The sequence below is a fragment of the Ceratotherium simum genome, chromosome 15 (genome assembly GCF_057802395.1).
Source record: "Ceratotherium simum simum isolate JZ-2026a chromosome 15, ASM5780239v1, whole genome shotgun sequence".
Classification (NCBI taxonomy): Eukaryota; Metazoa; Chordata; class Mammalia; order Perissodactyla; family Rhinocerotidae; genus Ceratotherium; species Ceratotherium simum.
The window spans coordinates 38,964,150-38,992,070 of NC_141914.1; the positions used below are offsets into that span (position 1 = coordinate 38,964,150).

The 27,921-nt window shown below is 48.3% G+C and overlaps 2 protein-coding genes across 12 annotated transcripts in view; one reads left to right on the plus strand and one right to left on the minus strand.

Moving 5' to 3' along the window:
- The first annotated feature begins 3,237 nt into the window (after positions 1–3,237).
- On the plus strand, positions 3,238–13,695 carry MAP6D1 (MAP6 domain containing 1). 2 transcript variants are annotated; one of them, XM_087439941.1, is made up of 3 exons: positions 3,238–3,634; positions 8,892–9,024; positions 9,292–9,564. In XM_087439941.1, the coding sequence occupies exons 1-3, from the start codon at positions 3,255–3,257 to the stop codon at positions 9,397–9,399; spliced, it is 621 nt and encodes a 206-aa protein (XP_087296067.1). In that variant the 5' UTR covers positions 3,238–3,254; the 3' UTR covers positions 9,400–9,564. The 2 variants fall into 2 exon arrangements, with proteins under 2 accessions (XP_087296067.1, XP_004424729.1); XM_004424672.3 differs by lacking the exon at positions 9,292–9,564 and adding an exon at positions 9,571–13,695 and having other exon boundaries at positions 3,240–3,634; positions 8,892–9,009.
- Positions 13,696–13,732: 37 nt separating this feature from the next.
- YEATS2 (YEATS domain containing 2) overlaps positions 13,733–27,921 on the minus strand; it is a 100,113-nt gene continuing 85,924 nt past the window's right edge. For 9 of the 10 annotated variants that reach the window (XM_087439938.1, XM_087439937.1, XM_087439931.1 and 6 more), the window contains 8 exons: positions 25,250–25,352; positions 23,643–23,716; positions 21,917–21,996; positions 21,042–21,243; positions 18,916–19,142; positions 17,915–17,989; positions 17,064–17,137; positions 13,733–15,589 (listed from right to left, as the gene is read on the minus strand). In XM_087439938.1, the coding sequence (XP_087296064.1) occupies positions 15,481–15,589; positions 17,064–17,137; positions 17,915–17,989; positions 18,916–19,142; positions 21,042–21,243; positions 21,917–21,996; positions 23,643–23,716; positions 25,250–25,352 (944 nt within the window). In that variant the 3' untranslated portion in view covers positions 13,733–15,480. Of the gene's footprint in view, positions 15,590–17,063; positions 17,138–17,914; positions 17,990–18,915; positions 19,143–21,041; positions 21,244–21,916; positions 21,997–23,642; positions 23,717–25,249; positions 25,353–27,921 lie in introns of those variants that run through there. The other variant, XM_087439940.1, reaches the window with a different exon arrangement.

The following is a 27,921-nucleotide window of genomic DNA, read 5'->3' on the forward strand; positions in this document are numbered from 1 at the left end:
GAGTGGCATATACAAAAAGCTATTTTTAAGTTTTGCTTTCTAGGTTAAACTTGTAGCTAAATTAAGAGTTAGAAGGAAGTATTTTGGATAAATTCAGACTTGAATCTGAGCCTAATTGCATCTTATGTTTGAAAGTGTACATTCTTTGAATTGCAGGATCTTACTGAAGTAGCAGGCAGTGGTCGTCACCAGAGTTTCACAGTAGTGGAACTCACTTGTTGCCCTCCTGTTTAAGAATTGTTTCTAGGAAGTACAGTATAAGAATTTTAAGGTTTTCCTTTGAAGGATTTATAGGAGAGTTTTTAGTCCTTTGGTGACCTCAAAAGGATTATACCAGATCTTGCACCTTGCACTGGAGAGGGAAGGTCCCCAGCTTGTGAGGTGCTGGGCTCGGAGCATCAGGCTTTATGGAAAGGAGAACGACTCGTGCCCACCTCACACGGTATTGAGAGCTGAATGACAGCACGTGCCTAGCACAGAGGAATTGTCCAGGGTTGGCAGTTCTACATCTTTTTTCCACCAAGCCAGCCTCTTCTCCACTGTGAAGTGCCAGGTGTGTTCTTACCAGGCAGAGGATTGTGTTCTAAACTAATGTCACTTCCAGGAGGGATTTTTTTTAACCCAGGCTTCATTTTGCTAGTAAGGAACCAGGGCGGGCGTGTGTGGGAACCACCCAGTGTCACACTGCTCTGCTTTGACATTTCTGAGTACGTTAAGCTAACAACCCTGTGACATACAGATGAGGCAAGAAGTGTTTTTCAGAGATGGAATGGGAGGCTGAGATCACATGGACATTCCATATGGAATCCAAAATGAAATTCATGTCCTGCTGGGCAGACGAGGAAAAGTCAGTGAAGGTGTGTCTTCTTCCTGCTTTGGGATGGTTAGGGAAGGAATTAGAAGGTCAAGTCCCTAAAGCACTTCTCTGTCCCTTACATCTGTCTGTGCTGGAGCCTTTGAACAGCTGAGTACCGTTTTCACCATGAGAGGCCCTGGGGAGGTCAGCACCCGGCTCTGGAAGCACAAGCCTTACTGTGCACAGCTTTGGCAGTTGTCCCTACACTCCTGTTTGCCCACTAGGGTATTTTACTTTCTTATGTCTTCTCTGCTGACGCTTATCACCCCAAGGCCATGCTCTGCGGAGCTCATGTGCCTCTCAGGCTGTGCCGCCTCCACTGGCCTCACGTGTGGGGTCCCCAGGAGTGCACCCTTAGCTGCTCTTGTCTCACTGCACTTCCTGTGGCTTCAGTTATCTTCACGAGGATGTCTTCTGAGCTCGGACCCACTGAATATCTGTACTCTAACTCAGTACGTGTGTCTACTGCAGGCCAGGTATGGCTCCAGGTGCTGGGACCCCACTGCGCAGGCACCTCAAATATCTCTCCTGGCTCAGGGAGTGATATCACCAAGTGGAAGCCAGAAACCTGGGAGCCATTCTAGATTTCCCTCTCACAACTCTTATTTCTAGAATCCAGCCCCTCTCCACTCCGAATGCCTGTGCCTTAGTCCAGTCCCTCGTCTCTAACCTAGACTGTTAAAACTATTCTCCAGCTGGTCTCTAAAATGTCCTTGTACTTCTCCATATGGCCGGAGAGTGCTAAAAACACTTTAGTCATTCCCTGTTGTCGTCTGTGAGAAACTTTTAAACTCCTTAGTGGGGCTACCGAGGCCCTGCGTGGTCTGGCCTCTGCTGCCTGTGGCTGAATTCTTATCCCCCCGGGACCCGGCATTCCCACCTGACCCAACCACCCTCCTTCACTGCCTGCTGGACAGGCAGCAAGTCCAGCCCCCACCCTCTTTTTGCTGTTGCTTTCTCCGGTTCTAGTACATTTGTTTGTGGGTCTCTCGCTCACTACACTGTAAACCTCTCAAAGGCACCCAGCACTATTCCAGGTACACAGTAACTGCTTTTTGTTGTTTGATGAATGAAGAAATAAAAAACAAGAAAAGCTGCTCTTTTTTCTGCAGGATGGAGTATTTTAGTCACCCAGTCTTCCAGGTTGCTAACGCAGGGCCCCAGTGCACAGAGGTCACACAATGGCAGCTTGCCCCTGGCGGGAGAGCAGGTGTGTAATCACGCATTTTCTTCACAGTATGCCCCTCTTCTGCTGCCTCTTGGGCCACGGCCTGACCAGGGCAGCTGTTGTCACTTTGCTATGACTTCAAGCTGAGCCAGGCAGTGGTTTGCGAGTGGAATGTATATTCTGACTGGCCAGGGCTGTACTGCATTCCTCTCGGAGGTGCAGGCTGGATACGGTCCAAGTATATGCTTGGGATGGAGCTCTGGGTAATTAATGCTGTTTCAATAGTGTTATTAGTAATTGGTCTGCGGTGCACACTGAGGGCGTGTGTCAGATATTCAGGAAGTCTTTTGAGTGTGGCCAGGGAGGAGTTTCGCATACTGTCATGCATTAAACAGACTGACCTTTAGTGGGCAGGATTACCCAAACTCAGCTTTGCATGCAGGAGGGAAGGGAACTTTTTTACGCATAGTGGCCAAAGATTTGTGGCAGCTTTATAAAGCTAAATAAAGCCTTTGTGGCCATGCTTTAAATTAGGGATTTTAGAACTTGAGGAAAGGTCAATTGAGGGCTAATGCCAGTTCTCAAATGAAAACTGGATTGGTTGTCACAGATTTAGCGTCGTAAAGGCAAATAGTCGGTGTCTCACCGGCTGATCAAACCCATGTTCTCTGGGAAGCATGGCCCCGAGTCTTGCCTGTGATCCCCTCACCGCCGCACCTCCCCTGTGTGCCCGCGAGTCCCCGCGGTGCAGCCGAGCACAAGCGCCGCGGCCCCCGGCCGGTGCGCGAGACCGAACGCCCGCGCGGAGCGGTCTGCGCCCAGGTGCCGGCCGAGGGTGATCAGCCAGGAATTCTTGCCTTCTGGTCCTCTGTCTGCGAAGCTAGATCCGATTTATGAGATAACATTTAGGGAACTTTGGCTTACATTATGAAACATTTTTCAAGTTGGACACTTGTAAATGCTTCCAGGCCGTTTCAGTCTCCCCCGCATCCCCGCTTCTGCGCCCCTCCAGCCGCGCGCTCTTCCCCGGCCGGCGCCCGCTCCAGCCGTGCACACCCGGGCCCCGGTCGCGCAGGGCTGTCACCGAGCCCTCCCGGCTCCCGGGATGGCTACCCCCAGGCCGGGGGGCGGCGCTGCGGCGGCGCGGGGAGGGCCGCGGGGGCGGGGACGCCGAGCGGGGGCGGCGCGGCCCGGAGCGCCGGGAGCCGAGCAGCGGGCGCCGGGGTCGGCATGGCGTGGCCCTGCATCAGCCGCCTCTGCTGCCTGGCGCGGCGCTGGAACCAGCTGGACCGCTCCGACGTGGCGGTGCCGCTGACCCTGCACAGCTACTCGGAACTCGAGAGCGAGGAGCCGGGCCCGGGCGGTGCCGCCTCGCGCAGGGGCCGGGCCCCCGCCGGCGCCCGGAACCCCGGCCGGGACGTGCCGCTCACTCAGTACCAGCGGGACTTCGGCGTGTGGACGGCGCCCGCGGGGCCCAGAGATGCGCCGCAGGAGCGAGGGCCAGGGCGGGGCGGCCGGAGGGGCAAGCCCCCCGCGCCCTCCAGCCGGGGGGTCTACGTGCTCCCCATCGGCGACGCGGACGCGGCTGCAGCGGCGACCACGTCGTACAGGTACGGGGCTGGGGGCAGGGGAGCGCATCGCATCCAGACCCCGTGGTCGGAGGAAACTGAGGCCGGGAGCCATGAGGACCAGGGTGGGTGGGGAAGAGGAGGCGCCTGGAGCTCCCATCCTACACGACTTCGAGAGGTGCAGGTGGTCTCGGAGGTCATCCCCTTTGGTCCCTGGTCCACATCATGAATTTTAAGACTGCAGACGTCGCCTTCCCTGCTCCCTGCCCAGCCTCAGAGTGAATGAGCACCTCGGCTGAGGGGTAGCTCACTGCCTCACTCACAGCCCGCTCCCGTCGTGGGCAGCCATGTCAGAAAGCCCTGACTTCGACCGAGTTAAGATCTGCTTCCCTTTAACTTCCTCCAGGTGGGCCTAGCCGTAGGAGGGGTGCGCGCAGGCTGTAGGGGCGTTACTGGTGAGGACCAAGAGGGCTCCCGAGTGGGTGGTCCCCTCCATCCCACTGAGTGACTGAAGCCAGTTGCCTTGGCTTTCACTGAGGACAGGTCTGTGGGTCCTCCCCACCCAAACACCCCTCCTCAGCTCTGCCCCTGGACTACTGAGGGCTTTCTCCCTTCTTTCTCTTATTACAAAAGTAATACATACTCACTGTAGAAAAACTGGAAATTACAACAAGGAAAATTAATATCCCCTAACTCCACCCCAAACTTTCTAATCCTTAATCTGCATTTGAGTGCATATCCATTTATAATTCTTACATGGTTAGGTTGTTACTGTACACATTATTTTCACCTATGGTGGATATCTGTCCATGTTACTAGATGTTCTTCCACATCATGAATTTTAATAGACATGCAGTATTTTGTCTGATGGGTATACATTTTTCCATACATTGATCTAGCCTGCCAGCTATCTATAGGTTTATAGATAGCTAGATAGATCAGTCTCCAAATATTATTAATCTACTCATATCATTGAATATTTAGGGTGTTTCTAATTTGAGGCTATTAAAAACACTGTTCCTTTGATTCAGTGACTCCACTTCCAGCAATTTTCCCTACAGGTATCCTTGAACGTGGGGTGGGAGCTAAGGATTATATGTATAAGGTGTGTTGCAACGTTGTACAGCAGGAGAAGGAAACAGTCCCACTGTCCTCTGATGTGGAGGACTGGTTAATTATAGCTCCACCATAGGCTGGGCTACTGGGAAGCCCAGAATGTACTGATAACAGATCTTCAATACGTACATGTCAAAAGTGCAAGATGCAAAACAGCATGTCTGCTATTTGTGTTTTGAAAAGGGATATTGATATACACATATCTGCTCAAATAAGCACAGGATATCTTTGAATGGACTTGTGAGGAAATGGTAACCTTTGGGGAAGGGAAGAGAGGGGAGGAGGGATGCTGCTGCCAGGGTGGGAGGAGACTGACTTTTCACTCTACTCTGTCTCTTTCGAACTGTTGTTGTTGTTTTTTTTAAACATGTACATGTATTACCTTTTAAGAAAAATTTTATTTTGGAGAGAAAAATAACTTCTGGGGCCAGCCCCCATAGCCTAGTGGTTAAGTTTGGTGCACTCAACTTCGGCGGCCCAGGTTCAGTTCCCGGGCGCAGACCTACACCACTTGTCTGTCAGTGGCCATGCTGTGGTGGCAGCTCATATAGAAAAAGAGGAAGATTGGCAACAGATGTTTGTTATCTCAGGGAGAATCTTCCTCAGCAAAAAAAAAAAAAAAAAACAGACTTCTGTGATTAGCATCCTTAGACCTAAATCTTTGCTGATATCATGATTGCTTTAGAATAAATCCCTACCCATGGAATTAAAGGGCCAAAAAGGTATGAACTTTCCCCCTCAATTTTATTATTTTTAAAATCAACTATATTGAGATATAATTTCCATACAGTAAATTCATCCATTATAAGGGTACAGCTGGATGACTTTTGTATACACCTGGGCACCACCGCCATTATCAAGACATGCAGAACATTCTATCTCTCCAGAGGTGCCTTCATGGGCGGGGAGTTTTTAAGGAACTTGATGGGGAGCGGTGGTTGCAGGGTGGGTGGGTCTTGTGTGCACGGAGCTCAGGCTGAGCTGCTACAAGGCCTGTGGGAATGTTGCGGGCAGAGCAGACACTGAGTCACAGTGCTCAGGCCCCAGCCAGGCTGTGTATGGTTCTGACCACTGCACGATGGGAGAGGTGCCTGAACGGAGAGGTCTGCACGGCCGGAGGTCCTGGGTGTGCAGCGCCTTCAAATGGCTGCTGTTCCAGGTGCCAGAAGCAGGACAGGGGTGGAGCTTGCAGGAAGCCAGCTTCAGCTCAGGGAAGGAAGCGCTTTCTACTAATTAGAACTGACTGACGGTGGAGTGAGCTGTCTTGCGTGGTGCTGAGCTCCTCCTTCCTGGGAGTGTTCAAGCAAAGGTGATTAGAAGTGGTCCCTCACCCGTGAGGAGCAGATTGCACCCCAGCTCTGCTGATACTCAAGGTAGCAGTTATTACTCTCTGCTTAGCACGTCCCAGGCACCAGGCTCGGGACTCCCCACGGATTATCTCCCCAGACTTCACAACAACCCTCTGGAATCACTTCAATTCTTGCTGTCCCTGTTCTGCAGATGAGGAACTTGAGTGAGCGGCTGGCACAGGCCACAGGGAGCAAGGAGCGGAACCCAAGTGTGTCTCGCCTCTGAGACCCCCACAGGTTATCATCCCCTAAGATGCTGCCTCCTCTGAATCACTTCGTTTCTTGCACTGTGTCCTGCAGTGGTGGCAAAGTACTGGCAGGGGTGGGGACTCGTTGGAGCTCTCACTTTCTGGTTTATGAACTTGGTGGGTCATTTGGCCTCTCTGACCGTCTCATCTGAAAAGCAGAAATAGCAAGAGCTTGGCTGCCTGGGCTCCCAAATCCCCACCTCCGGCAGAGACATGGGACCACTGCTGACCTTGGCTCCCCCCAGTGCTGTGCCAGCTGACCTCTGGGACCCTCCCTCCACCTCCCAGCTCTAGGACTGGGCATGAGCAACTCCATCCTGCCTGCCTTCTTTAAACAGTTCAAACACAAACTGTTTAAAGAAATTCAGAGAGCAAAGAAAATGCCATCAGGGAACCAAAGATATCGGCACTCGTGGCCACTCCTCTCCCCCAGCAGATTCTGCCTCGCCCGGCCCCTGGTCTCCACATGAGAACGGGCCTGCCTCACTTGCTTGGCCAGATGGGCACAGTGGATCCTGGCCCCAGCCAGCCTGGGGCCGTCCTCCTGACCAGCTCCTCCCGGAGCCTCCCTCCAGAATTCGCTCTGCCCAGGTTCTAGCTCCACCCGCTTCTGGAAGAGCTCCTTCCTCAGTCTCCTCTTTCCTTCCTGGGAGAGTCAGTTAAAGGCTGAGAAAGTGCCACAAGACTTGACTCCCGCTGTCCCAAGCGCCCACATGAAGGCTCAGAACTTGGTGCATGTGGATCAGTAGCCCCGCTTTTCAGCAGAGAAAACTAAGGCTCAGAGAAGTTAAGGGATTTGTTTGAAGCCACATTGGGCTGAGAACCCAGGCCTCCGGATCCTCTTTCCAGGGTCCAGGGCTCTGCTCTCCACATTGCCCCGGGCGGCCCCTGCCCCTCAGTGGGAGGGATGGCAGCCCTCAGGGTCAGGCTGAGGCCCATGTGAGGCCGACAGTGTAGAACCTGCCTGGTGAGAGGAGGCACACTGCACTCGGCTAGTCCTGGATTTTTATCATCTTCTTTGGCCAGAGCCATTAGTCTGCCTTCCTCCTCCCCTGGGCAGTCCCCCGGTCCTGCTGCTTCCATCTTTGATGTCCCTTCTCCATCCTCACTGCTGTCCCCTCTCTCACCTGGGCTCCAGCACCAGCCCTGCCCCAGGAGCAGCCACAGGCACTGCTCTAGTCCCCGGCTCTGGTCGCTTCCTGCTCTGGGGCCCCTGCAACCACCCTGGGGCAGGAGGATTGGGCTGCCAGGCCCAAGGTGCAGCCCCACTGGGGACAGAAGGGCTCGCCCAGGGGAGGACCCGCTTCCCCAGGAGAAACAGAGCAGCAGATGGCTCGGGCAGCTGGTCTTTGGAGCCTCGCAGCTTCAGAAGCAAAGATTATCTGCTAGGGCCCTGGCCCAGCTCGCCTCCTGGCACCCGCGTGCTGACCACGGACGGACACAGCTGCTCCCTGCACACGCGGCCTGCCCAGTGGTGCCCCGCCGTGCCGCTGCCGAGGAGAAAAGGCGGCTTTGTTGACCTCAGGGCCTGAAACCCTGCCAGGGCTGTGGGTGGGAGGAGACAAGAGCCGACCCAGCCCAGAGGTGGGTGCTGCCCCTGGCCACAGAACGTCACCTCGGCCAGGTGCTCCTGCGGACACAGGTCTCTGCCTTCCCGAGCCCACCATCTAGAGGGGGAGCTGATAGAATTAAAATAGGGCTTTTTTGTTCAGAGGAATTAAGTCTTCTTCAAAAGAATGCTACTCTGAGGACACGGAGCTAGGCTCTGCCCGCTTTGTCTCTTCCCTCCAGGGAGCCAGCTTTCCCAAGTGCAGACCAGCGTCCCATGCACGAGTGTCCATGTGCACAGCAATGCAAAAGCTGGACCATCTTGTAGTTTTTTGAGATGGTCATTAGATTTATTCTCTTTTGTGGGAGTTAATAAGACAAATTACTAAAAACTCAACACTGAGCCTTATTCTTCTTTCTCCATTGCGACCAGGCATGGAGGACCTTCGCTCTGCTGGGCGCTGTCTAGGCTGACACCTCCTCTGGACACAAGGGCTGCCAGTGACCTGGGCTGGAGGCGAGCAGTTGGTTCCGGGCCTCTAGGGCCCCTTGAAGTGGCCTGGAGACAATGCAAGGAGCACCAGAGGGAAGGGCTGGGGCTTGCCTTGTTTCCGAGGCCCAGCACACCCAGGTGCTGGCAGTGTGGGATGAATACGATCCAGGTGCTGACTGGGCTCCTTCCTAACTCCCTGCACAGCCTGAGCCTGTTGCTCATCTGCAACGTGGGAGTAAGCCTCTGCTCCGACTTCCTTCCGGGATCAGGGGGAGCGGACTTCACGGTGGAGCGCTCAGAAGTCAAGGGCAGGGCAGCTAAGACCTGCTGCCCCCGGAGCTGGCTCTGTCTGGGGAGTGCACTTCCTCTGCTAACTCTGTCTTTGTAGGGGGAGAAAGGAGCATCTGAGGCTGAAGCAGGATTTCAGCAGTGGATATTCGCCGGGAAAATATTCCAAGAAGCACGGGGCGAGGGCGGTGACCCCTGGGGAGTCGGGAAGGGAGGGCTGACCCTGTGCAAGGTTGTCACCGTGTTCTCTGTTCCAGACAGGAATTCCAGGCCTGGACTGGAGTGAAGCCGTCGAGATCCACAAAGGCGAAACCTGCCACAGTCGTCACAAGCCGCAGCTCGGGATGGGACAGCAGCCCTGGGGCCAGCTTCCAGGTCAGCCTGAAGCTGGTGCTGCAGGGGGTGTGGGACAGAGGCCTTTTTTCTAGGTTAGGGACTAGGAGTCTTTTTTTGATGGTGTAAAATGGCATTAAGGCCAGGGGCAGCAGTGTCTGAGCACCCAATCATCCCTTGTCTTTGTCGTTAGCCAGGCGGCTGTCCCCCTAGGGCTGGCTTCTCCGGTAGCAGGGTGTCTCTTCCTCCCCTAAATCCCACTCTCACCCTTGACCACTGGGCACTAGTGATGAACCTTCCAAGTCCCTGGCACTTGTGTAAGAGGGAAGAGAAGATGGAAGGGAGGTGGGGATGGTTCGGCTTCCTGATTCCACCCACAGGAGGCTTCAGGGAGCAGAATGGAAGGTCCATGTGCCGTATTTGACCTACTAATGCAGTGACCCTGCCCACTGTGGAAGTTTCCCCTACGGACCCTTGGTAGTCTGAACTCTGGGAGGACAAAGAGGAGGCTCTGGGAGGAGGGAATTTTTTTCCTGGAGCTGGGGCGGAGGGGAACAGGCGAGGAAAAGGCCCACTGATACGTGGCCACATTTCATTTTTCAGGTCCCTGAGGTGAAGAAGTTTGCTCCTAACCCCTCAGCCATCTTTCAGGCTTCAGCTCCCCGGATCCTCAACGTGTGACTGCCCATCGAGAGGCGAGTGCCACGGGCTGGGCCAGAGCCCACAGCCACCAGGGGACTGGGGTGAGATCTGGGCCCGGACGGTCCCCTGCTGTCAGAGGAGGGGGAAGGGTCCTTCTTTCTCACTGTGGGGCACCACTCCTCTCCAAGCTGCCCCCAGGGCTGCAGGCCTGGCACAGAGCAGAGGCTCAGATGGACACGGCACCACCCAGCTCAGCTCTGGGCCTCACCCATCCTCTTCTTCCTCGAGAAGTGTGCAGAAGGCTTCAGATCTGTTTTTAATTGATCATAATTTTTGGCCATCCTTCAGTTTTTAAATCTGAAGAACTTGAGGATCAATTCTATTGTGAACTGAATTGGTCCATGGGGGCTGAGAAATATGGACACAACAGTTCCTTGAAAGAAACAATAACGTCCACTTTGTTGTTTTCCCAGGTTGTATAATTTTATACCCTCTGGTAACCCAAGGTGATGTCCTTGGATATTCCTACAAACGGCCCCACATGTTCAAGTTGCAGAAGAAATCATAGGTTATCACTGCATGTGACTCATGACGACGCTGAGTAACCAGGAAGGAGTTTCCAAAAGAAATAGAATATCAGTCACAGGGTTTCAATTTCAAAGACATAATTTCATTATGGCCAAGATGACCCTCAGGTTTTAACGAAACATTTCTTGGGATGAGTGCTTGAAGTTTTGAATGAATGAATGACTTTTACCTTACGGTAGCTTTCTGAGCCCCACATTTTATTACTAATTCTAGTTTTTCCCTTAACATAGTGATGACTAGAAGGGAACTACCACACACACTAAGAATTGGGAGCATTTTTTGGAAGAAGGCGGCGTTAGCCTCATTCCCTGAAAGACCTCAAAATGTTACCTACACCAGTCCTTACACCTCACGCCTGCCCTGCTTTCACACTCAGTCACGAGGAGCTCGCTACCTGTGGAGGAGGAAAGCTCTCCTGACTTTCGTGCTCAATTCCAGCCAATGAGGCCACGTGGAACAAGCCTGGTCCCCTCTTTGCACAGCTGCTCTTCAAACATTTGCAGGAGTTTATGTCCCTTCTTAGAGATTAGAGGCACAAGCTTAGGAGTTGTTGGTAAGGAAACTCAGGATTTCCCTGAGCATCTTTATCCCTCCAGGCCGCAGTGGCTCTGGTCTGGTGAGCACTTACTTAAGCCACAGGAGGTGGCATTCAGCTTTTAGAGCCACCTCACCCGAGGAAGTGGGGCCATGTTTCCAGCTCAGGCTGCAAAGGGGGCTGTCCCCTGAGGTGCTAGCTCTGGCAGGCACAGCCCCCCCTCACTCCAGCAGAGGAAATGCTCTGAATCATTTTAAAGGGAAAACCAAAACCATATGCTTACACAAAGGTTCTATTATTTCAGACGTCACTGGTTGGCATGTTAGATGTTTCTACCAGAAAAGAGACTGCCTGCTGGGCATGGTGGGAAATGAACAGATTAACTGTACAATCTCAGATCTTACTAAAATGTAAAAATGTACTGTTTCAATTTCCTGCTAATTTCTTTAAATTAATTATAAATGAGCACCTTCTCACACGTCTTCCTTTATCCTCCTCTTGGTATTGAGGACTTGAATGTATCATGGCCACTGCTGGTGTCCGGCAGAGGCTTGTGAATCCTGAGAACGCTCCTTTTGGGCTGCAGGCCACACTGGTGTTATCTGAGTATTTCACAGAAGCCACCAACCTCCCCTCTTTCACGTCCCCACCCCCAGGAGCCTAGGACAAAAGGACTGTCTTTGAAGCTAGTCTTGGCCTCAAATCCTGGCTTCTCCATGCACTAGCTGTGAGCAGCTGAAGCTTCCGTTTTCCCCGTCTGCACAGTGAGGCTAACATCCCCTACCGTGCTAAAAGAATCTGTGTTCACGTGCAGGTGCATGGTGCAGTAAATGGCCAACTAAGCATGGCGGTTGTAATTCTTCTTTCCTGCCCAGGCGCCCTTCCCCACTTCCCAAGGAGCCGGCTCTATTCTCATCTGCAGCTTTGGTCCATCTGATGCCACTGACAGTCCCTCCCACCAGACCCTGCCCTGTCACCCCGCACAGCTGGCAGTGGCCCCTGACCCCCACCCCAGCCCGCCTGGGAAGCCCCAGTCATTCTTTTGCCCTACAGATGGACCCATCATCAGCTCCGCAGTACCTTGGCTGGGACGGAGCAGACCTGCCCCTTCCTGGCAGTGTTGACTCTGCAGCAGCAGTGGAAGCACCCACTGCCTAGGGCACGCTGCATGCTCAAGAACCTTTTTAGAATGCACCAGAACAGACAGCTTTTCACAAACACCTCAACCCGATAACCTTCCTCACTAGACTTCACTAATTATTGGGAGATCTGGGTTCTGAAGAAGAAACTTCCCACTCACGCTAGGTTGTAGTAAGGGCCAACATCATGTAAGTGGAGTGGCCTTAAGAAGCACCTGAGACAGGGGCCGGCCCCGTGGCTTAGCAGTTAAGTGCGCGTGCTCTGCTACTGGCAGCCCGGGTTCGGATCCCGGGCGCGCACCGACGCACCGCTTCTCCGGCCATGCTGAGGCCACATCCCACATACAGCAACTGGAAGGATGTGCAGCTATAACATACAACTATCTACTGGGGCTTTGGGGAAAAAAAAGGAGGAGGATTGGCAATAGATGTTAGCTCAGAGCCAGTCTTCCTCAACAAAAAGAGGATTAGCATGGATGTTAGCTCAGGGCTGATCTTCCTCACACACAAAAAAAAGCAGCACCTGAGACAGAAGTCTCAACCATGGGGTCCTAACCCACATATACATATAATATACACAAAGACAGGAAGAAATGCACTGGAATATTAACGGTGGGTATCTTTGAGAAGGGGAATTATGGGTAACTTAAAATTTTTTACACCTTACTATATTTGCTAAAGTTTCATATTATATAATAAACATTTTTGTATTCTGTAAAAAGTTTTTTAAAAATAAAAAAATAGTTCAATCTGTTAGCTAATTTCAGCGAAAGAAAGAGTCCAATATTAATTATTCCATAACCAAAGTTCACACTGCCAGTAGCCGCCTCGGCCAGCCGTGAGGATGCACTAGGAGGCCCAACCAGAGGGAATCCCCCAAGGTCCTTTCCACAGCCATGTAGACCAAGGTCCCACCTCTGTGTGCTCCCTGGTGCTTCAAACTCAGAAAAACTCACCAATACTAATACTTTCACACCTGTAATAACTTTTGGGTTTTAGGCCAAACTCCAAAAAGCAGCTTCTGAGAAAACCTTGGACCCGCTGGCTGGTGGCCCTGTGGCCCACCTCGGGCAGATGGGGGACCTTCCCCTTGGAGCAGGGTCACCTCTGCTGGCCCCATTCACACAGGCTCCTTCAGTCAGGAAGAGCGAGTCCTCAACTAAGGCACTGCCTGTGACACGGAGTTTTAACTCTGTTTTGTGGCTCCTGTCAAAGCATGGCTGCAACAGTTAACAGGAAGGGATCTAAGCAATGGCCCTACTCTCCTTCCGCCAGACCACTTGCTCCCTAAAGGCTGACACTGAGTGAAGTCTGGTCCCATACTTGGACTGCATCACGTGCCTCCTCCCCGCAGAACATGTTGCCTTTGAAGAACCAAAGCTTTCAAAGCCTTTAGTTCTTAGTAAGAGTGGATATAAAAAGTGGTCATTTCTGGAATGTTTCTGCATCTTTGGTAATTTTTTAGCCATTATGACAGCAGATGGTCACAGCAGGGCGGTGTCACAGGAGTAACTCTTTCAGACCTTGGCACAGACAAACCAGTACATTTCTCGGTCAGACAGCAGGAGCTGTTTCCCTCTTTGTCTTGTTTTTGAGGAGGCTCTGAGCTAAGTTAGGTAGTTTTCCTTTGCCCCAAGCAGTCAGAAATCATTATGTCCAGGTCAACATGGATCCTCCAAATTTTTTTTGGACTTTTGTATAACTGTAATCTTTTATCTTGCGTAGCTGCAAATTCTTTTTGGAAAGAAGTGGAAGAATTAATTTAAACACACAAACACCTACCCTTTTGCCCCACCCCAGCTCTTTGTGACCTAACGTAAGAACCCTCCCAAAGTGTAGTGCTTCACACTCAGAAAACCCATCACAAATACTAAAAGATTTATTGTAGATATTTTTGTTACACAATTATGTTACACATTATGATACAAATATATTTGAAACATTAACACATACAGGGACTGTTAAATCATTTAATATTTCTTTTGCAAAAAGATAATTTCCTTAGGCTTTCATACCTGTAACAAATGACTCTGTTCTCACTGGGATCGAATCTTCCACCCTGTAGGCTGCAGGCACAGTCCCAGCTGAATGGATCTGCACACTTGCCCAGTAACCCTGCTTGGAGCAGTTCATGTACAGAGTAGCTGAGCCTTTACTACTAAGCTGTTTTATTACTAAGCCAAGGCATGGCCTACACCTTGCTGAATAGATTTCCTTCTGCATTTGCAATCCCCAGATGCTGAATAAAAAAGGGCGGATTTCTCATAGTCACCTCCCTCCTTCTTTTCCTGACTCAAACATCTATAGGACTCGTGAAAACATGAATTATGTTGCTTGGATAAGTTTCTTTGACTCTGACTCACAGGTTTCAAATTTTCTTTGAGCAGATTCCTAACTGAGAGTAAATTCTTTCCTTGACTTCCACACAGATTGTTAGGAAGATTGGGACATAGTGTCTTTAACGGGACTGGACACCATCCAGGGCACTGCTAACCTTCCTTCTACTCACTCTCCCTCCCGCTGAGAGGGGCTCTGCTCATGGACACAGTCCACTCTCACAGCCCCTGAGCACCGACCTCCTGTCTCCCAGCTCTGGCAGTCATTGTCTACCTTTAAGGCACTCACAAGTAAGTGTTTCTTTGAAACACTTTTCATCTTGAGAAAAACTCCCTGACAGAGAACAGGACACTAAATCCACTGACAGGATGAACAATGCCAGCGGGCCCGTCGCAGGGGCTGTTCCTCATCGGCCACTCAACACGATTCAGCAGCAGAAGCTCCTGCAGACCACACAAATGGTGTGGAACCAGCTCTCTGCCTGGCACGCAGGCAAAGCTGGTACGAGTCTGCCAAGTGCCCAGGGTTTGTGGGTGCTGTCTATTACTAACACACTAACATGACTTCTTGGTTATAGTCAGACCTTCTCCTGACCTATGCTGGGATCTGTCTGTCCCTTGGCAATGCTGAGACTGGTTGTAGTAATGCTCCTGTGCTTCATGAAAAAAAGAATTCTGTTCAGTTTGCAGCCTCTCAGGCTTTTATATTTTCTCCACGTTATTACCACTTCCTGTAGCTGACCCACATGGGCGGAGTGTGGATCCTCCATACCACGGCCACCCGCTGAGTGAAAGCCCAATCCTCCTCCAGATGTTTCCAGCTAACTGTTGGGGTGCCTGTAGCCCCAGCCCACTGAATGGGTGAGATCTCTAGCCCACCAGACTCATTTTCTGCCTCTTGGAGGGAGACTCAGGCCCAAGGTGCCCCCCGAAGACACCCAGAGGAGAGAAGGACCTGATCCACATGGCCCAGCCAGCTCTGAGACTCGCTCACGGAGCCTTCCCAGAGGGTGAACAAATGTAAGCTAAGAGAGCACGCATCCACTCACAGCTTCACTCCAGAATCAGGAAACAAACTTCTGCCCTAAAGGGATCTGATCTGGGACTGAACACTCTGATGTTACACTAAATTAGGTGGAGGCGATGGTTTGGCAGCCATGATATTCTGAGGCACACAGAAAACAACCTCCTTCCCCAAACAGAACAGTCATCACAGTTGAAAGCTTCGGATACAGCTTCAAATCCTGCTCTTCTAGGGGCATCTTCATTCCATTCACTGATCTTCATTCAGTATCCCCATGTGTTTGTTTGTGAGGAAGTCCAGAAAAGGAATGTTGCAAATGGCCTGGTGAATATTACTCACTGTAATTTCTTTGGGAATCCTGGCCCAAAAAACAAAAGGTGTTAGGTATAATTCTCTCAAGCGTTGAATAATTTAATCACTTAATTTATCAGAAGGCCCATCCTCTGCACAGGCCCTAATAGACAGGGATAATAATGAGTGACAAGGCATGGTTTAGGGCCACTTTGGGGAAGGGGAGTGGCCGGGAGCGTTCTCTCTCTCTCTCCCCCTCCCTCCACCACTCTCTCTCTCTCTCTCCCCTTTCCCATTAATTCCCTTTAAGTTCGGTGAAGATCTGGCCCACCCTCTTCCCAGTCAGCCCTATTTAGGGCTCAAATCTGACTTCCCGGTCACATGCATGAGATGGATTTCAAGAAGTTGGTTGAATGATTAAGAAAAAAGATTGAGGGTTGAGAAAAGAGAAAGGCAGTAAAGTGGACGGCAGAAGAGATGGTATTTTTGTAATTCAGTCTTAGACTGAAAGCACCTTGGAACTCTGGGACCACATTTCCCATCTCTGGGAAAGATGGGAGATGGAGCTGTGCCAGGCCAAGTGTGATGTTAGATGTTCTTACCAAAAGCACCCAAGTCACTTTATCTCCACAATCAGGACCACGGAGGGAGCAGGGGCCATAGAAGGCGCTCAGCCCCCCTTGGGTTTCAAGCAGGACAACGAACAGCACTACCGGAACGCCTTTGTTTCCCTTTCCCCTCCTTGTTCTTAAAGAGCTCTCCACACTGCCCGATGCATTATATTCCTATGAGTCTGACCTAACAGTCCTCTGATGCAGGCCTCTTCGTGTCCTCAGGCACTTTGTGACAATTTTACAAATTTACGACAGCCTTAAGCATAATGGGATAAAAATCTGTTTCCTTTGAAAGGAATGCCAGGATGTGAAACAAAGGCTCCCTGTCTACCATTCTTTCAGGGCCTCGGAAAAGAGCAAAATTCAGTGTCCCAATCAATGATAATCAGAGAGGCAGCAAAGAGCAGTGATGAGCCTGTAGGCTTTAGAGCCAATGAGACTTGAGTTCGAATCTAGGTTCTATCATGTACTTGCTGGGAAAGCCAGGTAAGATCACCTTTCAAAGCCTGGTTTCCCGATTTCTAAAAAGGGAGTAAGAGTTTTGCAATGAAAAACAAATTATGTAACACATGCAATCTTGGCCCCAACATCTGACACTTCACGGACACTACTATCATCTTTACTTGCAAAGAGCTGGTATTTGTTCAACCCTGTAACGTAACTGAGTCCTGCTGAACAGTGTCTATGAAGTAGCGATTGGGAAGATACAAGCCCTGTAGGCTTTCACAACTAGGAGATTCTCTCAAAATGACCAAGCAGACCCTTGAGTCTGTCTGGCTCTGAGAATGTCGCAAGCACTACACCTCCATCTCCTCCACACCTCCATCTCCTCCTGCACTGATGTAAGTATCAAACATCTTGACGGGCAACTGAACTGTCAGGAGATATCTGTAAGCCTGACACCACCGACTGAAGAGGTCACAGTACCTGTTGTGAGATGCTGTCTGGTATCCAACCGCCAAAGCCTGTCTCAGGATGTCACTCACCAGCTGCTCCGTAGCCTGCAACAGAAGATGCTGTCACTCTCAGAAACAGCCATCTGCTTGCTGGCAAGAAGGGATGCATTTGACCCCATCCCACACCCTAAACTTTGGAAACAGTTGTATCTAAGGATCAAAAGTCCTTAAGGAAAAATTAAAGGTCCGAATAATAGACCACAAATAATAGGTCACAATGATAGAGGCCATGATTCTGAGAAATTATGAATGGGGGTAATTTTCATTAATCAGACATTGTTTTTAAGGAAAACAGGGGAGAGTTATTCGTCAGGTATCCCTGCTACTGGAGGGGGCCCCCAGGAAAGGAACTGTGAGCCAGGCTCAGGCTGGCTAAGGAAACTGGTTTTGTCATCTTCCCACATAGGGATGGAAGAGTTGTGGCTGTTTCTCCATTGCTGCTGTGACACGTGGAGGAAAGCTTTACCTCTGTCACCTCCTAAAGCAATGAGAGCACTGACTCTCACCTCAGACTGCTTAACAAGCACTTGAAATGGCACTAAAAAATATCACTAGAGTGACATCAGTGCAGAAATCTTACTGCAGATGCTTCAACACTCAGAGGAACCACAATTTAATTCATTTAAAGATCAGAAGGCAAAAAAAAGAAAACTTTATGCCTAAGATGAGAAATCTTAAAACTTGTCATCTCTGTTCCGTTTCTGTCCTTGTCCCTTACTCAAAACAGCCTGGGATCAGACTGTCCTGCCCGCCTGGCCCCTGAGTGCTTCAGTCCCTGGTGGCAGCTCATATGAGGCCCCTCTGCTGCCACCACACACCCACCTTTAAAATCATGTCCTCCACCACTGACGCATACACATTCTTGTGAAGTGCCACGGGCTGCAGGGTGATCCCAATCTGGAAAAGCAGAAGAAAACCATTTGTTCCTATTTCTACATTAAAAACAACTCTGCAAACAAGCACACTTCTCTGATACCCAGAGAGATGTCTGGTTGGAAGATAACTCTACAAATGTTCTGGACAAAACTCACAGGGAAGGAACACAGAATACAACCACTGGAACAATATATTATCCTCTTTCTCCATGTTTCTGAGTGATTATTACAAATGCCTTTAACATCCTGCTTTTTCTCCTACATCTCCTTCATGGGAGAACATGGTCAGGATCTACCATGAATTCTGACGGTGGCATCAACACCCTGGAAAGCCTGGAGTCAGACTCTAAGGCCATGTTTGCAAAAGGTGATGAAGCACTTGGAAACTGCATCTTGCCCTGTTTGTCATTTCTTCCTGGAAGTGAATACAAACGCTGTCTTTCACTTCAGGGCCTCAGCAGCTGTGCAGGTGGCGACGCTAAGGGGCTGCTGAGTTCCATCCCGGTGGATAACTGATACTCTCCAGTCACAGGTGGTGTGTGGTCTACCACACGGCAGGCAGGGCACTGGGGAGCTATACACACATCAGGGAAGGCTCACCCTCGGAAGCGTTAACTTGGAAACATGAGGACATGACTCGTGAGGGAAAGGTGCTTCTACTGAGGCAAATGAGAAAAACGGAGATGAAAGTAAAAAACCGCCTATATCTAGCTGCCTTTGCTTCAAGTCCATGTTCAAGAAGCAACCTTTTCACGTCATTAATTTTCTTGCCCAAGGGCCCTGCTGTGGGAAGGTGGGTGCCCAGAAAGCATACCCCAAGTTTGCTGGGCAAAAGTAAATCACAGATTTACTTCACCAGGAAAGTCTGGTGTCGGTTTACAAGGCTGGACGTCTCAGCATCTCGCACCTGGCTTGTGATCTAGCAACACCACGGGCCTCGGCCCCTACCTTCTGTGTGATGTCCCCAATAAACTCAGACCCCGGTGTGGGTGGCAGGTAGAATTTCATTTCTTCCTGTTTCTCGTCCTGTTCTTTCTTGATGTTTATCTTTAGCGGCTCCGAGAGGTTGAGGATATCCACCTCCTCCTCATTCTCCGGTTCTCTCTTCTGAAACTGCTGCAGGTCCTCCAGTTTCCGGCAGAGCTTGTCAGCAGAGGAGAATGACGACGGGCACTCTAAACGAGAGGTAATCAGTCTTAGGACAGCTGTCTGACAGAGGAAAGGACTTTCCATCTCCATAAGGCCAACAGTCTGAGGCCCAGTAACAAGGAAGTATCAAGGGAGCTGACCTTCTTTCTGGTTCTCAATTCTGTGGATCTATAGTCACAAGAACTAGTAATTCATGAGGCAGACAAGCACAGGGACAGGCTTCTTGTGTTAAGATATGTGATGTAACTGCAGTCTAAGACAAAACGACAGTACATCTTTCTAACTTATGCCACCCAAATCTAGGCCATCCCCCCACCTCCCAAATATTAATGACTAAACTGATTTTTTTCATGTTTTAAATCTGGAAAATTTAGAAATACACAGAGAAAATAAAAATCACCCATATTCTCACTGCTCAGAGATAAGAACTGTTAACATTTTAGTGTATGCTGTGCATCCGGTCTTTCATAAGCTGATTTATACAAAGCCTGACAAAGAGTATCAGAACTTTAAAGACAGCAGGGGCTCTGGGAATCTTCTAGTGCATCCCTTTCTCTTTATGGATGAGTAAGTGAGGTCCAGACCAGGGACAAGATGGGCTGTGAGGGCACCCAGCAGGGTGGTGGCAGAGCATCCAGTTCCTGGCTTCTGTTTTACTGACTGGGCGCTCACAGATTAATCAGTCATATTAACAGAAAGCCTAGTATGTGCAAAGTACTGTGCTTTACACACTGCCAGTGAAGCACGGAATAATCAACATGGTCTGTGCTCTCAAAGAGCTTAGATACACAAATCTGACAAACCCTCAAGGTTCTGATATTAGGTACCGCTGGAGATCAGAGAAAGGAGAGGTTATCCTGCCTCAGGGCTCTCAGGAAAGCTTCTCGGAGAAAACAGGACCTGCGCTAAGTCTTAAAGGACCCCTCACACCCTCCCTGTGCTCCAGGTTCCCTCAGACCAGGAGGTGGGGCTTCTGGTTTTCTATAGAAATGGGGGTGGGAGAAGAAAACAAGCTTTCTTTTTTTTTTTTTTTTTTAATAATTTTATTTATTTATTTTCCTCCAAAGCCCCAGTAGATAGTTGTATGTCACAGCTGCACATCCTTCTAGTTGCTGTATGTGGGACGCGGCCTCAGCATGGCCAGAGAAGCGGTGCGTTGGTGCGCGCCCGGGATCCAAACCCGGGCCACCAGCAGCGGAGTGCGAGCACCCAACCGCTAAGGCACGGGGCCAGCCTGAAAACAAGCCTTCTTATTCTCTAAGGTGAAACTCAAAATATTCTTCTTACCATGTATCCTTTATGCCCTGCTCCCCAGCTCTCCGCATACAGCACAGCTGTTTGTGTCTTTATCATAAAACAATTCATTTTATCTGCAACACTATTATTTGTTTACATCTGTGCCTCCAACACTGGGTAGTGCACCTCCTAGCGAGGTTTGAAGATACAGTAGCAGATAAGGCAGCAACCGCATCTTCAAGGAGACTGGATAGTCCTCAACTATCAGGGTTATTAAGGTCACAAAGGAAGAAGTCGCTTCTACCTGGAGGAAAGGAGGTAAGTCTTCAAAGAAGAAATGATGCTGAGGAAGGGGACGCCTGAACACACAGTGTGTGCCTGTTGTTTGGCATGGGCCAGAATGTTCCCAGCTGGGGCACAACACTTAGGACACTTGGGCACAAATAGTTCTGCAGGGAGTGTACTGGGCAGAGGCGGAAAGGAATATATAGCCAGAGGTAAGCAAAGGCTCCTGTTCTCTAAGGCAACTCTTCGAGTCCTCGGTCCCTTTATCTCAGCTGACGGAGAGAGCACCGAAAACCGCCGGGGTTGAAGTGGTCTGAGAACCGGAGGCTGAAGAACGTGAGTGTGCCCACGGAGACAGCTCTCAGGCTGCCGATGAGGCTCAGCGAGTTCCCGTGCCGGCTTACCTGGCTCGCTGTCGATCTGGGTCAGCACATCCTCAATAGAGTCCCCGTCGCTCCTCAGGCTCTCGGGATCAGGTGGGGTGTAGCCGTGGCAGCGACACCAGTGAGCAATGTGCTTGGTTTTGAGGGGAGTCAGGTGGTGAAATCTTGGATTCTTCTCCAGTATTTCTTGTAAGACTTTTCGCATTGTCATTGCTCTTTGCCACTTAAAAAAAGATTTTTTTGAACCATAATCAAATTCTTCAACTTAGCAGCGTGTTCAAACAAATCACCCAGTTGTAAATTACCATGCTAACTTAACTTGTTAGAATCATTTTTTCTAAGAAAATCTGATTGTTACTCCTCAGCTTAAAAAAAAGTAAAGGAACTTCTACCTAATGCTTATAAAATTAAACTGAAACTCCTAGGTTTGGCGTATAAGGTTTTTCACCTGGTCTCAACCTATGATCTCCCACTCTCCCTCCCTTCCCAACCTTCCCCAAGCCCATGGCACTAACTTTCTCACAGCTTCCCAAGCATTGCTTTGTACATGCTCTTTCCTCTTACAACCCCACTGTCTGGCACAGTAGCTGCCACATTAAGTTCTCAAGAAATACTTGATTTAATATATTTAAATTCATAAAAAATTTTTAGAAACTTTTACCAACACAGGAAAAGAAAGTTGACCTCTCAAAGGCTAGCTACAGGTCTCTGAAGAATGAGTTTTTTAACTGAGGAAAAAATTCTACCATCAAATATTTAACAAAATATGCTGCAAATTTTATCATTGTTCCACATGACAAGATTTATGGAAGCACCAGGATGCACATGTTCTGGTTCCTTCTCCCCATAGGCCCTCGGTAGTGGCCTGCATATCAAACAGGCAGACATGGGGTTACCTCAGCCGCTCTCCTTTTTCCAATGTTCCAGCCGTAATACTGCTCCACAGACTTTGCAGAAAAACAGCTGGCATCTTCACCTAGAATGCACATATCCAGCAAACTCTGAATAAAGTTGTTATGATTTAAATCAAATCTTATTTGCTGGAGGGATATCCAAAAGTTTCTTTAGACCTCTTTATTGGATATATGTTCATTACTGGGCAAGTTCAGAGGCAGTATAACACAGAAGGGCTTCCCCTTAAAAGAGATGGCATCCCATTTGTGTGTACTCAAACAACATCCCTCCCTGGGAAATCAGCTACTGTGGTAGAGAAAGCTTCATGGCAGTAGATGACCTGTTCAACTAAGTGGAACTAGCATTCCACTAGGAGCAGGAGTAGCGGACCTGAGATCTAGCCCTGGCCTTGCCACTGGCTCACTAAGTGGCCTTGAGCAACCCACATGACCTCTCTCGGTGTCAGTCTTCCCATCTGTAAAATGAGACTCTTGGGAAAGATGGTTTCTGAACTGCCTTCCAGCTCTAATATTCTGTATTTATATCTAAACTTTAAAAAAATGAGAGAGTTTTGATTTTTTTCTGGTGGGCTAGGAAAATGTCACTGAAAGTTTACTTTGAACTACCTCGAAATGACCCCTCGAACTTCAACCAAGAAAAAAAGAGGAAATTTCTTTGCTATTTCAGTTGGAAAAAAGTCAGCAAGGTTGGGCTGGCCCCGTGGCTTAGCGGTTAAGTGCACGCACTCCACAGCTGGCGATCCGGGCCCGGATCCCGGGCGCACACCGATGCACCGCTTCTCCAGCTATGCTGAGGCCGTGTCCCACATATAGCAACTAGAAGGATGTGCAGCTATGACATACAACTATCTACTGGGGCTTTGGGGGGAAAATAAATAAATAAAATTAAAAAAAAAAAAAAGTCAGCAGGGTAGTCTGTGCCTGGCCTATCATTTTCATATTCCCATGAGTGTGATGTGATAATCTGCCTCATCCTGTCCCTCTAACTGTCCGTGGGGACCCTGCCCGAGAGCATACACCTAAGGATCCACAAGCTGTCTGCCCCTCAGGAAGGGCTGTCGATTCTGTCAGAACAACTGGGGCTGGGAAGCAAATCACTCAGTCTTGCTAACAATGAGCAGTGATAGAGCAGACTTCATTGCTGGAGGTCTTGATAATCGTGCATTTCTACAAAGTGAGCGATACTGAGTGTCAGACGAAAGATTATCGGCTTTGGAGTCAAATAGAACTGCGTTTGTGTCTGACTCACCACCCACAGCTAGTGATCTTGAGCAAGTTACTTAACCTTGCTTATCCTTGGTTTTCTCATGTGTAAAATGGAGATGATACGACCTATCCCATGGGAGACTACGATTAAACAAGATAGTAAACGTAACGAGCCTGCATGTAACCACTAGGCAAATGCTAGCTTCTTTCCTTATTAAAAAACATTAAAAACTAATGCAGTTTTAATGATATATACAAGAGATTTATGATTTACATACAACTATAAGTGTAAAAAATTCCTTCCACAGATCAAACACAGTGAAAACAGTACAAGACTAACTGGTTGACCAAGATATTGTGAATTCCAAAACACTGCAAATGAGCTGTAGCTAAAACCTCTTAAGATAACTACCACATCAATATTAATTTACAATACCAAGTGAATTAAGTTGACTCAATAGCTTAAAAAAATACATCCATATATTCAGTATAACTGTCTTACTTTTTGCAGTGATTAATGGAATCTTCTTAACTACTGCTGTTAAGAGTTGCTGAATAGTTTCTAAATGGTCAATCCTGAGAAGGATAAAAGAAAACAAATTAAAGTAGTAAATACATGTAGCAGTTTCTAGCCATATGTATACACACATGAATTTATGTACACAATCCCCCTTTCCAAGGGAATTAAAACTTAACAAGTTACATCAGCACGTCTTTCCTTCCATAGATAGCCTTCTTTATTAACGAAGAGTACTCTGTGCTTAAAAAGAAAAAGTCAAGGGGCTGGCCCGGTGGCGCAGTGGTTAAGTACTCTCGCTCAGCTTCGGCGGCCTCGGGTTCCCAGGTTCGGATACCAGGCGTGCACCGACGCACTACTTGTCAAGCCATGCTGTGGTGGCATCCCATATAAAGTAGAGGAAGATGAGCACGGATGTTAGCCCAGGGCCAATCTTCCTCAGCAAAAAGAGGAGGATTGGCATTGGATGTTAGCTCAGGGCTAATCTTCCTCACAAAAAAAAAAAAAAAGAAAGAAAAAGAAAAAGTCAAGACTAAATAAACAGAGGAGATGCCAGGAATGGCAAATTACGCAAATATCACATTTTATTTTATCTGTATTTTTAAATTAAATAGGCACATAGGGGGCCGGCCCCGTGGCTTAGCGGTTAAGTGTGTGCACTCCGCTACTGGTGGCCCGGGTTCGGATCCCGGGTGCGCACCGACGCACCACTTGTCCGGCCACGCTGAGGCGGCGTCCCACATACAGCAACTAGAAGGATGTGCAACTATGACATACAACTATCTACTGGGGCTTTGGGGAGAAAAAGGGGGAAAAAAAAAAAAAGGAGGAGGATTGGCAATAGATGTTAGCTCAGGGCCAGTCTTCCTCAGCAAAAAGAAAAAGAGAGGAGGATTGGCATGGATGTTAGCTCAGGACTGATCTTCCTCACAAAAAAAATAAATAAAAAATAAATAGCCACATAACCTTTTTGCAGTGTGACTGCCACTGGAGCAGAAAAATTCCAACACACAATGCCTCTCTGAGTTGTTAAATTTATGCCATCACCTATCATGTGGAAGTAGCTAAGTTTCTATCATCCCCAGCAGTTTGAGACACTTCAAAATACGTGGTCAGAGGTGGGTTCCCAATTTGGAAATTAGAAAATCTTATGCAGTCTTTTCAGAAGAAGCAATGAGTGTGTATGGCCGTGTGTGTGTATGAAAAGGCAGCTGTTTAAGATGAGGCAGGTGTGGAGACTCAGACACAAAATGTATGCACACCTGAGTAATGACATCAGGAGAAATTTCACACCCGAGGATTTAGCAAAGAAAGTGCATGTTGGCAAGCTCAGCCGGAGGGAGGTCTGTGATTCCACCTCAGCTGATCAAGCGCCGCCCCGGGTCACGTCAACGTGTTAAATGAAGACTCCCGAGCTGCCCTCAAGTGGTAATACTTGCTCACTGCACATGGACAGGTTTCCACCCATCGAGGGCGCTTAGCTCTACACACACACAACCCTACACAGACTCAGCTGTCACAGGAATGGTTTTTAAAAAGTATCATAAAAACACTGAAAGCACAACCCCCTTAGGAAGGATTGAAATAATCACTTAATGACATAGTTTCCCAGCTCAGAACTTTCTTCTGTTTTCACTGCTGTCTGACCCTCCTGAGAGAGGCAGCTCGGCCCAGGCGTTTCTGGTTCAGTCTTCACTACAAGGGAAGAGCAACAGAGAGAGAGCTGTCAGGGTTCAAGGATGGAAGGACACGTGCAGGCAGAAACAAAGGCTTGTCCATTGAAACTCAGTGAGGACACTGCCACACCAGCTGCTGCAGGGACACAGCCAGGGACTGAGACGGCGCCTGCCATCACAGGACCAGCAGACAAGGGGGAACTGTTGGCCTGGTCTCATGAGGAGCAACTCCAGACTCACGACAAGGAGGGGCACCAAAATGACTTTTTAGATGTTTCTCAAAGGGCCAACCACACTGCTATGTGAGACCACTCACACACTCTCTCTCTCTCTCTCACACACTCTCTCCCTCTCCCTCTGTCCCTCTGTCCCTCTCTCTCCCTCTCTTTCTCTCTCTCTCTCTCTCTAACAATGCCACATTAAAATACAATGCTGGCCTGTTCTAAGGATATCATCTCTTGCATATCATCTCTCCAGTCAAGTTTGTCAACTTCCAGCATTATCTCAGTGTTCTGAGACACAAGGCAGAAAGCAAAAACCACATCCGCTGTGCTTGGAAATATTCCTGCTAATCACATTAGGCTTTTAATACAGTCACGCGTTGCTTAACGACAGGGATATGTTCTGAGGAATGCATCGTTAGGTGATTTTGTCATTGTACAAACATGACAGAGTGTACTTACACAAAACCTAGATGGTCTAGCCTACTATACACCTAGGCTCTACGGTACTAATCTTACGGGACCACCGTTGCATAAAGGGTCCGTCACTGACTGAAACGTGGTTATGTAGCACATGACTGTATTACCACGTCTACTGAGGAAGACAGCAATGTCTCAGGACCATGTGTCTTCCTTTACTTCCACAGTCTTCTCTGACCAAAAACCATGACCACACACTTAGTTTCCACACAGCTTCCCTCCTTTCAATCTTTCTCCTTATAAACCAGCTTCTGCATCAGCACCAGACAATTTACCAAAGACCTTTGTAGTGTCATTTCCCTATTCAACATCCTTCAGTAGTTTCCTATATAACAAGAGTCTACAAATGATATCTATTAGTACATCCTTTTCCCCTTTTTTATTGATGTATAACTTGCATAAAATGCACAAATACTAAGTGTACAATTCGATAAATTTCATCTATGTATACACCCAGGTACCCACCACTCCAATCAAGATATAGATTATTTCCAGTCCTCAACGAGGCTCCCTTATGCTTTTTGCAGTTCCTCCCTGCCAAAGATAACTACCTTTTGTCCACTTTGAATTTCATATAACTGGAATACGTACTCTTTTATGTCAGCATCTTTTTAGCTAGTAGAAATAACAGTGTAATGGACTTTTGCTGTATACGTCTTTTGGTGGACATATGCACGCATCCCCTAGAAGTGTATTTGCTGGAACATAAGGCAGATGCATGTTTAACTATCAGAAACTGCCCAACTGCTTTCCAAAGCGATTATATCAATTTATAGTCCCACCAGCAGTGTTTTCGAGTTCCAGCTGTTTCGCATCCTTGCCAACACTTGGTATTGCCAGTCCCTTTAATTTTGATGATGCAAGAGTATCTCACTATGCTTTTAATTTGCATTTCCTTGATGACTAATGCGGGTGAACAACTTTTCATATCCTTACGAGGTATTTAGATATCCTCTTCTGTGAAGTGCCTGTTCACATTTTTGCTCTTTAAAAAACAGATTAGTGTCAGTCTTTTTCATATTGATTTTTAGAAGGTCTGTATATATCCCAGATGTGACTCCTTTGTTAGATGTATCTATTGCAAATATCTTCAAGTATATGGCTTGACTTTCACTCTTAATTTTGTCCCTCTGATGAAGTGAGGCAGTGTTAATAAAGTCCAATTTATCCATCTTTTCTTTCTTATGGCTAGTTTTCTTGTGTGTTCTGCTTACAAAATACCTTTGCCCAAGGTCATGACGATAGTCTCATATTCTCTTCCAGAAGCTTTATTGTTTTACTTTTCACATTTAGGTCTATGATCCGACTCAAATTAATTTTTGTTTATGGTGGAAGTAGGGGCCAAGGTTCACTGTTTTCCCAAATGGATATATCCAATTAACCCAGCAGCACTTATTGAGAAGAACATCCTTTCCCTACTGAATTTGTCATAAATCAGGTGACCATATACATGTGGGTCTATTTCTGGGCTCTCTTTTCTGTCTGTTATTCTGTCTACTCTTGAACCAATACCACATTCTCTCAATTACTGTAGCTTTATAGTACACCTGGTGGTCCCAAGTCCCCTAGCTTTCTGTTCTTCAAGACTGTTCTAGCTATTCTAGGCCTCTGCATTTCCATATACATTTTAGACTTAGCTTGTCAATTTCTACGTACACACAAAAAACAACAATGAAGGGATTCTGAATGGAACTGTATTGAATCTATGTGACATTTTTGGGGGGAGAACTGATAACATATCAGGTCTTTCAGTAAAACATAAATAAATAAAATAAGTAAAATTTATTATATGTATAATAAATTATTTATAATTTACTGTATTTATAATTGTATATCCTTCCATTTATTTAGGTCTTTTTAATTTCTCTCAGAAATGTTTAGTAGGTT

What these genes read in the sequence shown, in the direction of transcription:
- MAP6D1 (XM_087439941.1), top strand. Translation starts at nt 3,255, where the DNA reads ATGGCGTGGCCCTGCATCAGCCGCCTCTGCTGCCTGGCGCGGCGCTGG. An exon ending in GCGGCGACCACGTCGTACAG is followed by an intron (nt 3,635 to 8,891) that starts GTACGGGGCTGG and finishes TCTCTGTTCCAG; the next exon opens with ACAGGAATTCCAGGCCTGGA. An exon ending in TCCAGGTCAGCCTGAAGCTG is followed by an intron (nt 9,025 to 9,291) that starts GTGCTGCAGGGG and finishes CTTGTGTAAGAG; the next exon opens with GGAAGAGAAGATGGAAGGGA.